Below are 15,712 nucleotides of genomic sequence, written 5' to 3'. Positions count from 1 at the left end.
ACTTTTATATTTTGTGCACTAAGAATAACATATTGCAGTTATTTTCTAGAAAACTGTAATATACAAATTCTAATCTGTTTTACTTATATGTATGTATGTTCAATTTGAATTTGCACCTTGAATAATCTATCAGTTCCTTTTCGTGGTACATATTCAACATAGAAAATATTCGTTATATGTACGTTCACTTTGAACTGGCACATTTAGTAATATATCAGTTACTTTTCGTGGTCATCATATATTATATTAGATAATCGTTTTAATTTAGGAAGGATCAAATTTTTGCGGTTAGTTTTCAAAGGTTTAAATTTGTTGGGTTTTTTAATTTGCGAGGATCTATTTTTGAACATGGCTTGACCTTTTCATTTTAATTTCCTTATATACGTTTGTTTTGCTGTATACATTTTATTTTTAATAATATTTAATTTTTTCAAAGAAACAAGAAAGTTTGTGAAATGTGTACAGTATAATTTTCTAGCTACTTTGATTGTTGTTCGTCAGTTGTAATCCATACGGCAAGCACAATCATTCTCTTTTGAAGTTAATAAGCTTCCTAGTGAAATAATTATGTTTTTTTCCAAAAATCTGTGGATTACAATAAATAGGTTAAAATTTATTTCTCATTTCATTTGAAATTTCATTGTCAATTTGAATGTGGTAGAGAGAAGATGTTATGTGTAAAGATGTATATATTCAACGATTCTGTGAAAATCAATTATTTGTTACACCGAAATGAGAAATAAATTTTATCCTATTCATTGTAATCCACTGATTTTTGGAAAAACAGAGTCATTTCACTAGGAAGCTAATTAACTATAAAAGAGAATGATTTTGCTTACCGTATAAATTACACAACGAACGTAGCTAGAAAATTATACTGTACACTTTTGCTGAAGATGGCCAAAACCAATGGCCGAAACGTCCAAATATGTACATTTGTACTTCTAAATTATAGTAAATTATACTTTAGAATTTATTTGTTGCGCTTATCTTTTTGCGTTGACTCCTAAACGGTCGCCTAAATTATTATTATTTAATTATAAGGAGTCTAATTTTATATATTTTTTCAATTATTTTATTAAAATAATTATAATTTGTTTTCATAGAACCTGTAGATGAACATTCACACAATGAAAATGTTGAAAGTAATTTTCCGAAAATTAATAGTACTGACACGGATATCACAGTAACTGGTACGTAACACTTGTTATATTACAATAAAATGTAAAACTTTCCGATATTTGACTTTTTAATGCCACATTATACATTTTTTTTATGTACTGTATAAAAATAATTCTCATATAAAAAGGATATATTATTATAACAATATTTTTTTTAAAAACCTTCCGACATTAAAGAAGATAACAAACATATATGTATGTATCTTTATTAATAAAAAGTTATAGCATGAATGTAAAAAAAATAAAAGAAAGTTGAATATGCCATATTGAAAGTGGTACCAGAAGGATTAATCTTTTATATATGTTAAATAAGTAATAGGTAAAGCATAGGAGTATCATTTTTCATTTATTGCACCGTTACATGGGTTTGTTTATTTTAATTTCTATTTTTGCAGATTTACTTAATAAACCTATTTCTTTGTATAATTTGGATAAATGTACTAAAACATTGTCTTATGATGCTACTGGTATGTAAATTAAGTAATATTTATTATTTTTATAACTTTTATGTTTCTTGGTCTTTTGTTACATTTTAGCTAACGTGAGAAAAGAGACAACATATTAGAAGGTACTTTGAAATTACAAAATATGTTGAAATAAAAATATATCTTTTATAAAATAATATTTGCGTTCGATTGAGCAGATTTATATAATACTCCAAAAACTTTTTTTTGCTCTAATAATTAATAATGGTCATAAAATTAAAATAACATGATTATAGTTAACAACTTAAGTCCATAGTGTCGTAATTTTGCAGTTACTCATTATAGTCCGTATTCAAAACGCGTTTTTATTGATAAAAGCGCGCTAGTATCTTTGAAATTCTATAGTATGCGTAACGTAAACTATAGCATGTTGGAGCGCTAACATCGTTGTAAGCGCGTTCTGAATACGGACTTAGATATATAGAAATATTCTTTAAGCAAAGAAAAATTTTATTAAGCAAAAAAGTTTTCCGGAGGTATGAATTACTTTTTATTTGCGTAATTTTATCACTTTAAATTTTGTGGTCCCAATTGCTAGTGTTAAAACATAAAAATTTTAAACACATGGAGAAAACAATCTGATTAATCTACACAGAAATCTAGTGATGCCAACCAGATTAAACAATAAAATATGGAACAAACTATTTATGTGGTTGCTTGAACCACAGTACAATGATTGTATCAACTTATGTTTTTAATTGTAAGCGTGGTTCGCTTTTGCTTTTCGAAATTGTAACTTAATTTACAGCATGATGTAACAAGAAATTAATTTTTATTAATATCTAATTTAATAAATAATAGAATCATTTTTACTACCGTACAATTGATTAACAACAAACATGAAGAAGTAAACCAATAACGGTCAAAGCCACTAACGGTCAAAAGCTGGATCATAAATGCTTATTAAAATTATGTGTGAATTTTATATACCGCGTATGTAGTTCCCCCATTCGCGTGCCGAAATTTTTTTTCCAGACTTACAACGCAACACTTATTCTCCTACTTTAGATAAATATTGCGAAGAATATTACTACGTCGACCCGCCATCAGAGGTCTATAGATGTTCATAAAAATTTCTCGCAAGTGCTGAGATACGCGTATATCGCTTTATATAGAATCTCGAATTATAACTTACACAGGCGTCTAAGGTAGGTTTCCATTACAATGCCTTACTAATGAGTCCAGTAGTGGAAACCGGGACGAAACACCAACTCGTGATATTCTTCGCAATCTTATTTTTCACAGATTTTAGATTCATCATTACTTTAACGTTTACATCGTTAAATTTTAATATATATCTTTCAACATATTAAAGATCTAATAAGATGCTATATAAGCATCAAATAATTGTTAGATTTGCCTTGGCAATTTAATTAAAAAAGTGATATTACTGCTGTAGTTGTTTAGTGTTGCGTTGTAAGTCTGAAAAAAAAATTTCGGCACGCGATTGGGGGAACTACATACGCGGTATATAAAATTCACACATAATTTTAATAAGCATTTATGATCCAGCTTTTGACCGTTATTGGTTTACTTCTTCATGTTTGTTGTTTATCTAATTTAATTTTTATTATACATCATACTTTGTAGAATTATGATTGACGTAACTATACGGATAGATAACTTATCCATAGTAAATGATCCCTTAACCAAGTTATCACAACTACATCAAGCGTAATTACATTAAGAGAAATGAATAAAGTAAATAAATTGTATCAGCTGTACACATTCCTATCATACAAAGATAACTAGGATGATGTAACTATATTGCTCACAACTAAATACTTCTAGTTATGCATGTGAACTATATCTTTTTCCTCTGTACTTTATACATATGTATAATCGATTGCAAACATTATTTTATAAATACAGAAAGCTTCATTTTAATTGATTATCTCCAAAAACTGTTTTTAGTTCTACAGAAAAATATTTCAGACAAAATTGTGAACAATAAAATTAATTTTTTAAAAGAATCAGTTTTAATGGTTATATTATGAACAGGGTTGCCACAAATCAGGGAAATCAGGGAAATGTCAGGGCATTTGAAAAATGCGTCAGTAAATCAGGGAAAGTCAGGGATTTCAGCGCACTTTTCGGGAAAAATAACATAGCTGTAAAGAAATTTATTTATATCACGACCCCACAATCGATAAAATCATTTCGCTTTGTTCTTCAAGCCAACTCGGTTGCTAAAAAAAAATCTTTGTTTACAAAAATTTCAAAATTGAAGACTAAGAAGGCAAAACTTTTGGCAGAAAAAACTAATGAACTAAGTGCTCTTGATGAAGAAATAACATCACTGATGTTATTAACATTCGATTAAAAAACTTGTACAATTTTTTATGTTGCAGTATTTAAGTTTTCTTTAAGGATTTGAAATTTTAGTTATGTTAAAAAGCTAACATAAACTTGTAAAGATTTAAAATGCTTTACTAAAAACATCGAAATTTTAAAGTTGTCTGTTCTTTTGTTTTATATAAGAAAGTTCTATGTCACTTATGAACAAGTGAGTAAAATAAATATTATTCTATAATTTTATGATTTTTCTTTCAAATATGTTAACTTTTATAAGCAGATTGAGATTTTAATAAACAGATCATAATTTTGATAAAAAAAAAAACTGTATTCATTGATTTATGTTTCTTATATTTTAAGTGTAGTAGCAAAAAGAAAGAGAGGAAGAGGAAAAGAATCATGTTCATACATGAAAGGAAAAGACAAAAAGTACTATTAACTTAACGATAAAATGTAGTATCAGCAACATTAATAGTATTATTTATTAATAATATTAATAGTATTATATTATAACATTAATTTAATTACACTGTTATGTTAAATTACTCGATCAACAAAATATTTAACAATTTTCAAATCAGGATGAAAATACAAAAAATATTTCAAAATATTTATTATTGAAAGTCAGGGAAAATTACAAAATTTTGTCAGTAAAATCAGGAAAATGTCAGGAAATTTTAGGATGAAAAATTTGTGGCAACCCTGATGAAGGTCATTGCTATTTTTTAAGAAAAAGGATATAAATTTTTTATGTAATGATTTTTGTAATATATTATTTTGCTTATAAAGCAAAAATAAATAAAAGGCTTACAACATATTATATATTATTTCTAGAGATTGATTAAAATGGGACATCCTCTGTACAATGCATTTTTATTTTTATGCACATGTTTTGTAAAAACTAGTTGCCTCTCTTAATATCAATACAAATGATTATGGTAGAGGACCAGAAAACTTAAAACAAATACTTACCTGATTATTGCAATAAACGTAAAGCCGTAATCACACTACGGGTTGCGCACTCTGTTGCGATTGAGATTACGTTTGAATATTGGAAACTAACCAATCAGAGCAGGAACTGCTCTGATTGGTTAGTTTCCAACATTCAACCGTAATCTCAATCGCAACAGAGCGCGCAACCCGTAGTGTGATTACGGCTTAAATGGATTGAAATGAATTGGAATGGATTCACATTTTTAGAAACACACATTCGCAAACGTAAAAATAAATCCTTTTAAATCCGAATGCATTTTTATTTATTTATCCGAATTGCAGAAAGCATATTTCAGTGCCTTCCAATCTAAAAGTAATATCAGTTTTTTTTGTAAATTGTAAATACTGCTCAATTCGAAATTCTGAATAGGAAATGCAGTTTTTTTTTTCAATTCAATTGAATTCATTAGTTGGATCTAATTGAACCTAATTAAATAAAAAAAAATTGTTTATTCAATTAGATACAAACTGAATTTAGTTGGATTGAAAACAAAAACTGCATTTCCTATTCAAAATTTCAAATTTAACAGTATTTACAATCCACAAAAAAGTTGATATTACTTTTAGATTGGAAGGCACTGAAATGTGCTTTATATGTAATTCGGATAAATGAATAAAAATGCATTCGGTTTTAAAAGGATTTATTTTTCAATTAGATTCACTTGGATTTAAAATGCGCATAAAGGTTTAATTCATTTTAATCTATTTTTGATTACTGACATATTCTATTTTTAGATGACGAATATGATAAAGATAGTGGATCAGAATATGTACCATCAGAAAAGGAAGATTCAGGAAATGAAGATTCAGATAATGAATTGCCGCAATCATTTGATAATAAATTGTCACAAAAACAGATACTAAATTTAAGCAAATCTGTATCATCAGCATCAAGTTTTGATGCCTCAAAAATTAATGGTGATGCATCTATATGCAACGATGAACTAATGTATGTAGAAAAGTCCAATGCAAAATCTTATAAACAGTACTATTGTATTTTTTGTTCGAAGTTGCAAACACAATTTGCACGACATCTAAGAACAGTACATCGCAATGAACCGGATGTAAAGAAATTTACTGCTTTACCCAAGACAAATCCAGAAAGAAAACAAATTATATCATCTTTACGAAAAAATGGAAATTTTAAATTTAACACAAACTCGAAACTGAATAACGGACAACTTATTGTATCTAGACGGCCAAATGATAAATATAACAAGCTTGCTACTGATTTTACCGCTTGTTCAAAATGCAAAGGATATTTTACAAAACATTCAATACGCCATCATTCTCGAAAATGCTTTAAAAAGAATTTTAAAAAGAATAAATGTATTATGGTAATGGGTAGAAGAATTACGTGTAGGCTTCATCCTAAAGTAAATGAAACTGTGAAAAAAATGATATTTCCAGTAATGCGGGAAGACGATGTTACACGCATTATAAGATATGATGAAATACTGATAACATATGCAAATCAAATGTACGAGAAGTACAGATCGCAACATCATCACGATATGATACGTGCCAGGTTACGTCTCCTTGGTCGCTTTCTCTTGGCACTAAAAGACATAAATAAAAATGTAGAGAATTTTGATTCAATCTATCGTCCAAAACTATACGATGATTGTATCCATGCAATTAATATAGTTGCAAGATATAATAGTGAAGAACGAATATATGGCGCACCCTCAGTAGCATCCACCTTATCTACTTTAATTAAATATATTGGAAATTTATTTATTGGAGAGTGTATAAAGAAGGAAGATACAGAGAAAAAAAATCTGGCTAAAGACTTTTTAAAATTATTAGTTGTAGATATTTCGACAAGTGTAAACAGAACTGTGATGGAAACACAATCTGCTCAAAAGAGACATAAAAAAGTTAATCTTCCATCATTGGAAGATATAAAAAAATTATATAAGTACTTGGAGGAAAAGCGAACTAAAGCTTATATGGCATTACAACAATCCTTTTCTTATTACGATTGGCTTTCTTTAGCAGAAGCTACATTAGTTTCTATACTAGTGTTTAATAGACGACGTCAAGGAGAAATGGAGAGAATCCTTATTGCAGATTTCCAAAATTATGAAAGAATACATAAAGATATGAACAATGATGTTTATTCATCATTATCAGAGAAAGACAGAAAAATCGCTGAAAAATATATTCGATTTTGTATAAGAGGAAAATTGGGACGCACAGTTCCCGTTTTATTATCAAGTGATTTATTCAATAGTATTAATTTGATTTTAAAATTTCGGAAAGAAGCTAAAATACCCACCAAAAATCCCTATGTATTTGCATTGCCTGGTTATAACAAAGAAAGATTTAAATATCTAAGAGCTTGTATTTTGTTGCGGAAATTTTCTGAAGAATGTAATGCAATTCAATCGTGTACTTTACGTGGAACAGTGTTGCGAAAACATGTGGCAACATATTGTATTCAGTTAAATCTTAATGATATTGATATATCAGATCTTGCCAAATTCATGGGCCATAGTGACAAGATACATAAGGATTATTATAGACAACCTGTGGCAACCACGGACGTAGTAAAAGTCTCACGATACTTAGAAATGGTTCAAGGAAATGATGATTCGGACAGTAGTAACTGTTCAGAAAATGAAGTAGATGAGAACAGCTGTGACAAAGTAAACTCGAACGAAAGTACATGTTCAAGTAATTATATCTTATTTCTATATTTCTAATTTATTTGCATGTAAATCTACAATATTTTTTAAAAATAACCAATTCTTTCAGTTACAAATTTACATAATGAATTAAATGATGACGCGAATAATAATCAAGGAAATAGTAGTAACGAAAAACGCAAACGGTCTAGTAAGTGAAAAACGAGACTTTTGCCTTGCCTTCTGTATCTTCATTAAATGGCACACAAAATTCACACCGTCCGGTGGAAAACATAGGAAAATATTCCCTCGACAGAAGCCAATTTGGAAGTTGGCATAAAATTAATTTTTGGCAGAGTTACAACCTTACCATTTGCCCGGTCCCTCTCCCGTATTGTTTGGAACTTTAAATTCTATATTACAAATTTTTTAATTTTTATGAATCAGATAAAAGAGATAAAGAGTCTTTAAATGTTATATTACAAATTTTTTAATTTGTAATATAACATTTAAAGACTTTTTATCTCTTTTATCTGATTCATAAAGGGTTTTCCATAGGAAATTGCTAAAACTAATCAGATGTCATTTTTAAATGTATCTAAAAAGTAGAATAAATAAAATATGTCATTAACGAAGTACATTTAGTAACTTAATTTGAATATAACTGAAGATAATAAGAGTATATAATAATAAAAATAATATTTTTATTATTTATTAAATAATATATTTTATAAAAAATACCAAGTATGCCAATCTTAATATTTCCGAACTGTGCACAGAATTGACAGACATCTCGTGAGATTTAGGTAAAGATACTTTTTAGTTTTTAAATATAATTCGATTTTGTTTAAATTTGGATGCACGCTTTGAAAATGTTATTAAGATAGGCAATACTTGTCACTATTATAAACATTTATTAAATAATATCTACAATTGTTGTGTAGTGTTTGTGTAAATAAAATTGATAAATGTTTTTTATCAAGGAGAGGAACAACCAACAGCTGTCCTTCAATTTTGATGATATATTCTGTGGACAAAAATAAATACGTATATTTTTATATAAGCTGAAGCAATGAAAATGAAACGTTAAAAAGATGAAAACCTCCCTAAAAAATCGTTTTTCTTTCTTTCAAAGTGAATACCATTGAAACTATAAGAGATAGAAAAAATTTTTCAGAATAAAAATTAATTAGTTTCAACAGTACTTTAGAACTGTGATAAAAAAATTTTTATAAATAAATAATTAAGGTTTAATATATTTAATATTGTTAAATAATAATTTAATTAATAGTTTTTATTTATATAATTAAATAAAAAATTTGTTATTATATTCGAAAGTATTATTGAAGCCATTCAATTTTAATACTGGAACATTTTTTTTATTTTTCATAAATTCGACGATATTCAGTCTAAAAGAAAAAAAACTAATTTTTTAAAGAAAGGTTTTCATTCTTTTAACGTGCATTTAGCTGATATAAAAAAATGACTTATTTTTGTCCAGAGAAAGCATACCAAAATCGGAGAGGAACATTTGGTTGTAATCCTTTTAAGTTATTCTCTTGTGTTTCCTATTTATAATAAACTAAAAATGATAACTGAATAGCTTCAACAACTTTTTAGGGAAAAACCCGACATATCAGTGATTTGCTATTTTTATGTATATTTTATAAACATTAATTTAATAACATTTTGTTTTCCTTTTACTAGCATCTCCTTATGGGAAGACAAAAAGAATACGCTGGTCTCAAAAAGAAAAAGATACAGCACTTCATGCATTTAATACATATATGGAAAGCTTTACATTGCCATCTTTAAAAGAAATAGGAGATGTAAAGAAAAAATATAAAGTTCTTGCAAAACGTACATCGCCGCAAATAAAAAGTTGGCTTAATAACCAACAAAGAGCTTTACGCAAAAAGCCCATTAACGAAAGTGAGATATGTTAAATTATGTTAAAGTATATCTAAAATTTTTAAAACAATAACATTTTTTAAGGCTTCTAAAGTAATATTTGCGTTTATATTGGATCATGACGTTACAAGCAAGGAATGATACATTAAATCGAATTAAGAGATATTCCTATATCGGTAGAAGTAGATCTTAGTGCTCAATCAATATATTTTGTGAATTTATATACGTATCTGATTCTGCTTAACTGTGTGCCGAAATCTTTTTTTATTTTGAAAAACTCGTGAACAAAATCAGAACAGTAATGTCAAATTAAACTTAGGGTGCCGTCACATACAGCCCGCAATCCGTAATCCGCACCGGATATCCGCAAAAGTTGCTAGGCATTGCGTTCGTAACGTTACGTGTATTTTATCTCCTTATGTCCCATAGAGCCGTAATTCCGTAAAAGTTACCAGTTTTTACTAGTAATGCTTTACATTATTTTTTTATTTAACAAGTTATATTGATTATTTTTAACTTATTTCATAAGAAAACTGCAGAATATATCTTGATTACAACAAAAACTTTACTTAAACCGTCAAATTTCGTCAAATAGATAAAATTAGAAAAAGCATTACTAGTAAAAACTGGTAACTTTTACGGAATTACGGCTCCATGGGACATAAGGAGATAAAATATACGTAACGTTACGGACGCAATCCCTACTACTTTTGCGGACATTCGGTGCGGATTACGGATTGCGGGCTGTATGTGACGGCACCCTTATAGTACAAGCAATTTAATAAATATTTAATGCTAATAAGCATATATATTTTATAAGAATTATGAACGATGTTAATGAAATCCTAAAAACTGCGAATAATTTGAGCGCTAATTGTATCCATTTCGAGCGATTTTGTTATTTTCCTTTACATAATTACATTTATGACCGCAGCACAGACTTTTGCATAACGCATAGTGCATAAGCGAATCAACTAATCAGAATCCTTCCTTTTCTTCAACTTCACGGAAGAGAAACATGTTAATTGGCTGACTGTCTTATGCACTATGCATTATGTGTTATGCAAAAGTCTGTGCTGCGGCCGTTATTGTCATCAGTTTTATTTCATATTGTTTTGATACATTAAAGTTTCTTCCAAGCCATTTATAAATAGATGATGTGGATTAAACTAGAGTCCTAGATATCAGAGAAGCGCAACCGATGTTCCGCGTCTTGATTAGCTGACTGTCAGCCAATCATGACATTCATTCAGTGGTATTAAAAATGGCTGACTAATAGACGATTGGTGGATTTCATATTTTGTCTGCAAATGACGCCATTTTTAATACTTTTCTTCGTAATTTTGCGATACTGACTTAAGCCGGTTGCGCTTCTCTGATATCTAGGACTCTAGATTAAACAAAATAATGAGATTGCTTTAAAACACATAAAGAAGCTATCTTTATTCTCTCTCTCTCTCTCTCTCTCTCTCTCTCTCTCTCTCTCTTCTCTCTCTCTCTCCCCCTCCCTCCCTCCCTCACTCCCTCCCTAACTGTTATTAAATAATCGTATAAGAAACGTAAATGCGGTTACCAAAATTTACTTAAGTGTGCATGAGTAGCTTATTATTTTCACTTTACGTTCTTTTTAATGTTATTTACTGACTGCCAAGATGGGGGAGAGTAAGGATAGCTTTGTCCCATTATTACAAATGTTTAAAGCGATCTCATTATTTTGTTTTGTATAGATTCTCTTTAATTACGAATAGCATGTAGAAAATTTCAATGTGTCATTTCTCGCTTGTAACGTCATGATTCTATATACGTATATGGCTATTCGGGCCTTAATAATTATATAATTAATGTGATAAAATTACATAGTTAGAATATCTATTAAACTGATTCTACATTAGTTGCAAGTCGATCGCAAGTTCGTTGCGACAGCCAATCTGAAGAGTTGATTTCAAAATGCAAGCTTGAGATTGGCTGTCGCAACGAACTTGCGATCGACTTGCAACTAATGTAGAACCAGCTTTATACAACACTTATTGATTATTTACAAGATTGTTCGATAAAAAATTTGACTTTTAGTATGTCAAATATTTCACAATTTAAAGGTCGACAGGAGTGACCCAGAGACCTCTATAGACGAAGATAAATTTTTTATTCCCAAATTATGGTTAAAATACTGGATGGATCACGTTTTAATTGCGATATTCGTAATTAGGAAAGGCTCCTGAAGGCTCGTACAGAGCTATTTTTTTTTGTAAAAAAGGTATAATAAAAATTTGTTCTGTTACCTCACTCAATGTGTACTATGGTGCAGTTGAGAGATGTATACATGATCTTATTTTAATAAAAATTTTCAAGAATTAATTTGCAAATCTGACTCTGTACGAGTCTTCCCAGCAATATAACAATGAAATCTCAACAGGTTTCATAAGAAAATTTTATTTCTTTGAGAAGAAAAATGAGCATAACTGATCTAGATCTGCACTGATCTGCACTCATAAATGTTACCTTTATTCCCAAATTATGGCTAAAATATAACATGAATCGTGTTTTGATTGTGACATTCGTAATCAGAAAAGGCTCCTGAAGGCTCGTATAGAGATATTTTTTTGTAAAAAGGCATAACAAAAATATTTCTGTCGCTCCTGTCGACCCTTAACTATGAAATGAAAACTAGTGCGTATTGAGTGCGTCGAATTGAATTATCTATAAGTTTTACTCTAATAGAGAAGAATATAATCTCTTATGGAAAAAATGGCTACGGTTGTCACAACCAAATGTATTAACGATCGAAAATCATCATTATTTGTGATTGTGATAACCGTAACCATTTTTTCCATAAGAGATTATATTCTTCTCTATTATAGTTTAGATATGTTATATATTACGGTTAAGATATATTCATCTTACAGTTGTCACAACCAAATGTATTGATGTCTGATGATCGAAAATTATCATTTTCGATTGTGACAACAGTAGCGTTTTTTCCATGCTTTTATTTAGGTTGCTTTCCTTTTAGGAGATACAGTCGATACACTTGACACAAATCGACACACGTCGCTTTCCATTTACAATTTTGTTCAAACTCAATCGACACACTTCGGCTGCTTTCCTTTTAGGAGACACAGTCGACACACTTGACACAAATCGACACGTCGCTTTCCATTTACAATTTTGTTCAAACTCAATCGACACACTTCGCCTCTGCTCGGGAGGAGAGTCAGAGTGTGTTTCGAGTCTATTCAAGTGTGATTTTGATGAATTAAGACAATTAAGTGATATTAGAACGCACTCCTTGCAATAACCGAATCTTATGCGTCCATTAAGATCAAAATTCAAATCTTTTATGGTTAGGTATTAAAAGTTCGTACACACGATACACACACTGCACATATCGAGTTCCATTTAAGTGTGGCAAACTGTGTTCGAGTGTGTTATACTGTGTCGATTTGTGTCTCTTAAAAGGAAAGCAGCCTTCGCCTTTGCTCGGTAGGAGAGTCAGAGTGTTTCGAGTCTATTCAAGTGTGATTTTGATGAATTAAGACAATTAAGTGATATTAGAACGCACTCCTTGCAATAACCGAATCTTATGCGTCCATTAAGATCAAAATTCAAATCTTTTATGGTTAGGTATTAAAAGTTCGTACACACGATACACACACTGCACATATCGAGTTCCATTTAAGTGTGACAAACTGTGTTCGAGTGTGTTATACTGTGTCGATTTGTGTCTCTTAAAAGGAAAGCAGCCTTCGCCTCTGCTCGGGAGGAGAGTCAGAGTGTTTCGAGTCTATTCAAGTGTGATTTTGATGAATTAAGACAATTAAGTGATATTAGAACGCACTCCTTGCAATAATCGAATCTTATGCATCCATTAAGATCAAAATTCAAATCTTTTATGGTTAAGTATTAAAAGTTCGTACACACGATACACACACTGCACATATCGCGTTCCATTTAAGTGTGGCAAACTGTGTTCGAGTGTGTTATACTGTGTCGATTTGTGTCTCCTAAAAGAAAAGCAGCTTTAAAGAATCTATATATAATGTTAATTAAATTCTATATATAATGTTAAAATAAATTTATTTTACCTATATATATATATAATAAGCCGTTTTGAAATAAGAAAGCCGTTCAATCTTAAATAATTATTTGTTTTTAGTTTCTTTTTAGATTTATTATACCTTTAAGAATCAGAAAGTACAAATGGTTTTATAGAAAATACAAACCTTAAAGTGTAATCTTTATGTATCTCTGCATTTAGATATAAATATACTTATTTGTGATACTTTCATAAATATATGTAATGATTATGTACATGTTTATGAAATATACACATAATCAATATTATTATTATTTCTTTATAAAAATTTAATACTGAAAATATTAAATTTTAACTGATACAAAAATGTTTTTAACGGTCTATTGTATATATGACTGGATCTTAATCCCGTATAAATTTTTATACTATGTATGTAGTCTTTAAATTGCGAGCCGAATAATTTTTCGGTATTTAAACACAACTCTACTAAATTACAACAGTAATATTACGAGTTAAATTGTCTAACAATTTTTGATGCTCTTTTTTTATAATCTTAAATAATGTTGAGCGACATATTAAAGTCTGTAAATAATTAATTTTTATTGCGAAAAATATTACCTCGGCTGATAATTACGAACGTCCTAAGCCTTTAAACTACTGAAGTCTCAATAGTAATATTTTTTGCAATAATTTTCACATCTTTTTAGACGACATAAATGATCAATATTAAATATGTTTCTCACAGGTACGATCTTATAAGATTGAATATTTAATATTATTACATTTTAATTACTTATTTTGATGAGAAAGTAAACATATATATATATATATTAAAAATACTGTTGCTGGTGCTTAAATTAATATCAGACGATATACTATTAAACACCAATGTAATTCCTGGAAGTAGTATGAGCATTCCAGAGGCTCGGCAGTAATTGAAAAACGATGACATTATTAGTTATTTTATCTGTTCAAAAAATAAATTAATGAGAAAAATTAATGATTAAATTTTACCTTCTTGAGGGCCAATTGTTCCATCTTTTGGTAAAGTTTACCTGTTAGGTAAGTAGCAAGATTGCCCAATCACGTGCGCGGATTGCCAGATTTACCTAACAGGTAAACTTTACCGAAAGATGGAACAATCGGCCCTTAATCTGGTTTATCATGGTTCAGCACAAATAAAATTTTTACATTTTTAGTGATAAAATAATGATTAAGGAGTCTGTACCACGGTTACTATTAAAAGTTGCATTCCATTTCGCGCATGATCTTTTATCTTCGTTGTTTATCAAATGTTAAACAAGGATAAATGGTGCATTATGCACATGAACGCAATGCACCCAAAGACGGCTGGCGTACACAGTGGCCTGGTTTACATCGTGCATTTGATACGTGTATTAATTAAATTAGTAACTTTCTCAAATTATTTTAATTTCAGCAATGTATTAAAAAAATGATGTACTGAAAAATGGTACAACATACATCAATATGATTAATTAAATACACATATCGCCAAAATTAAGATAATTCAATAGAAAGTTATTAGTTATTATAAGAGTCCAAAAGAATTTTTGTTCATAGTTAATTGTTTGTAGGCGATTTAGTGTTAAGTAATATTTAAATTAATTTTCTTGGAAATATTGACTGATTATATGTTTTATTGTTGAAAGAAAATTCTTTTTGACTTTTATATCGCCCTTGTCATCATTTTGTTTATTTTTATATGATAAGTCCTTATCTCTTTTTTATTAATTTGTTATTAGTTATTATAGTACCTATTGGCCGGTATTCAAAGTCAATTCTTATATTCAAGATCATCTTAAGTACAGTCTTAAGATGTCACGAACCAATCAAAGGCCGGTATTCATAGTCAGTTCTTATTTGAAGACTGTCTTAAGTAATGTCTTAAGATGCTAAAGCGGCCCTCTGATTGGTTCGTAACTCTTCAAGACTGAACTTAAGACGGTCTTGAATATAAGAACTGATTATGAATACCGGCCTATGACCCGTGATCCAGGAAAAAACCAATATAAAACAGAACTAATAATTCAAATCAAATCAAAATAGATGGAATTACAATAGATTTGCCATGTTACTCTGTAAGATTTATGTTACCTTTTTATATGTAATTTATATATACAACAATACGTATTAAATTTTATAAGTTATTATAAGATCGCTTCT

General features: G+C 29.2%; 1 protein-coding gene across 1 annotated transcript in view; it reads left to right on the top strand.

Annotated features, from left to right (window-relative positions):
- Positions 1-9,516, top strand: part of LOC108772329 (suppressor of Mek1) — a gene marked incomplete at its 3' end in the record, with an annotated part of 19,616 nt that extends 10,100 nt beyond the window's left edge. Inside the window, exons 6-9 of the mRNA XM_018537850.1 lie at positions 5,690-5,872; positions 7,430-7,621; positions 7,715-7,795; positions 9,292-9,516. Coding sequence (XP_018393352.1) covers positions 5,690-5,872; positions 7,430-7,621; positions 7,715-7,795; positions 9,292-9,516 — 681 coding nt within the window. The remainder of the gene's footprint in view (positions 1-5,689; positions 5,873-7,429; positions 7,622-7,714; positions 7,796-9,291) is intronic.
- Positions 9,517-15,712: the final 6,196 nt, after the last annotated feature.

The sequence above is a fragment of the Cyphomyrmex costatus genome, unplaced genomic scaffold (genome assembly GCF_001594065.2).
Source record: "Cyphomyrmex costatus isolate MS0001 unplaced genomic scaffold, Ccosl1.0 scaffold1828, whole genome shotgun sequence".
Classification (NCBI taxonomy): domain Eukaryota; kingdom Metazoa; phylum Arthropoda; class Insecta; order Hymenoptera; family Formicidae; genus Cyphomyrmex; species Cyphomyrmex costatus.
This window is presented reverse-complemented; position numbering and strand designations above follow the sequence as displayed.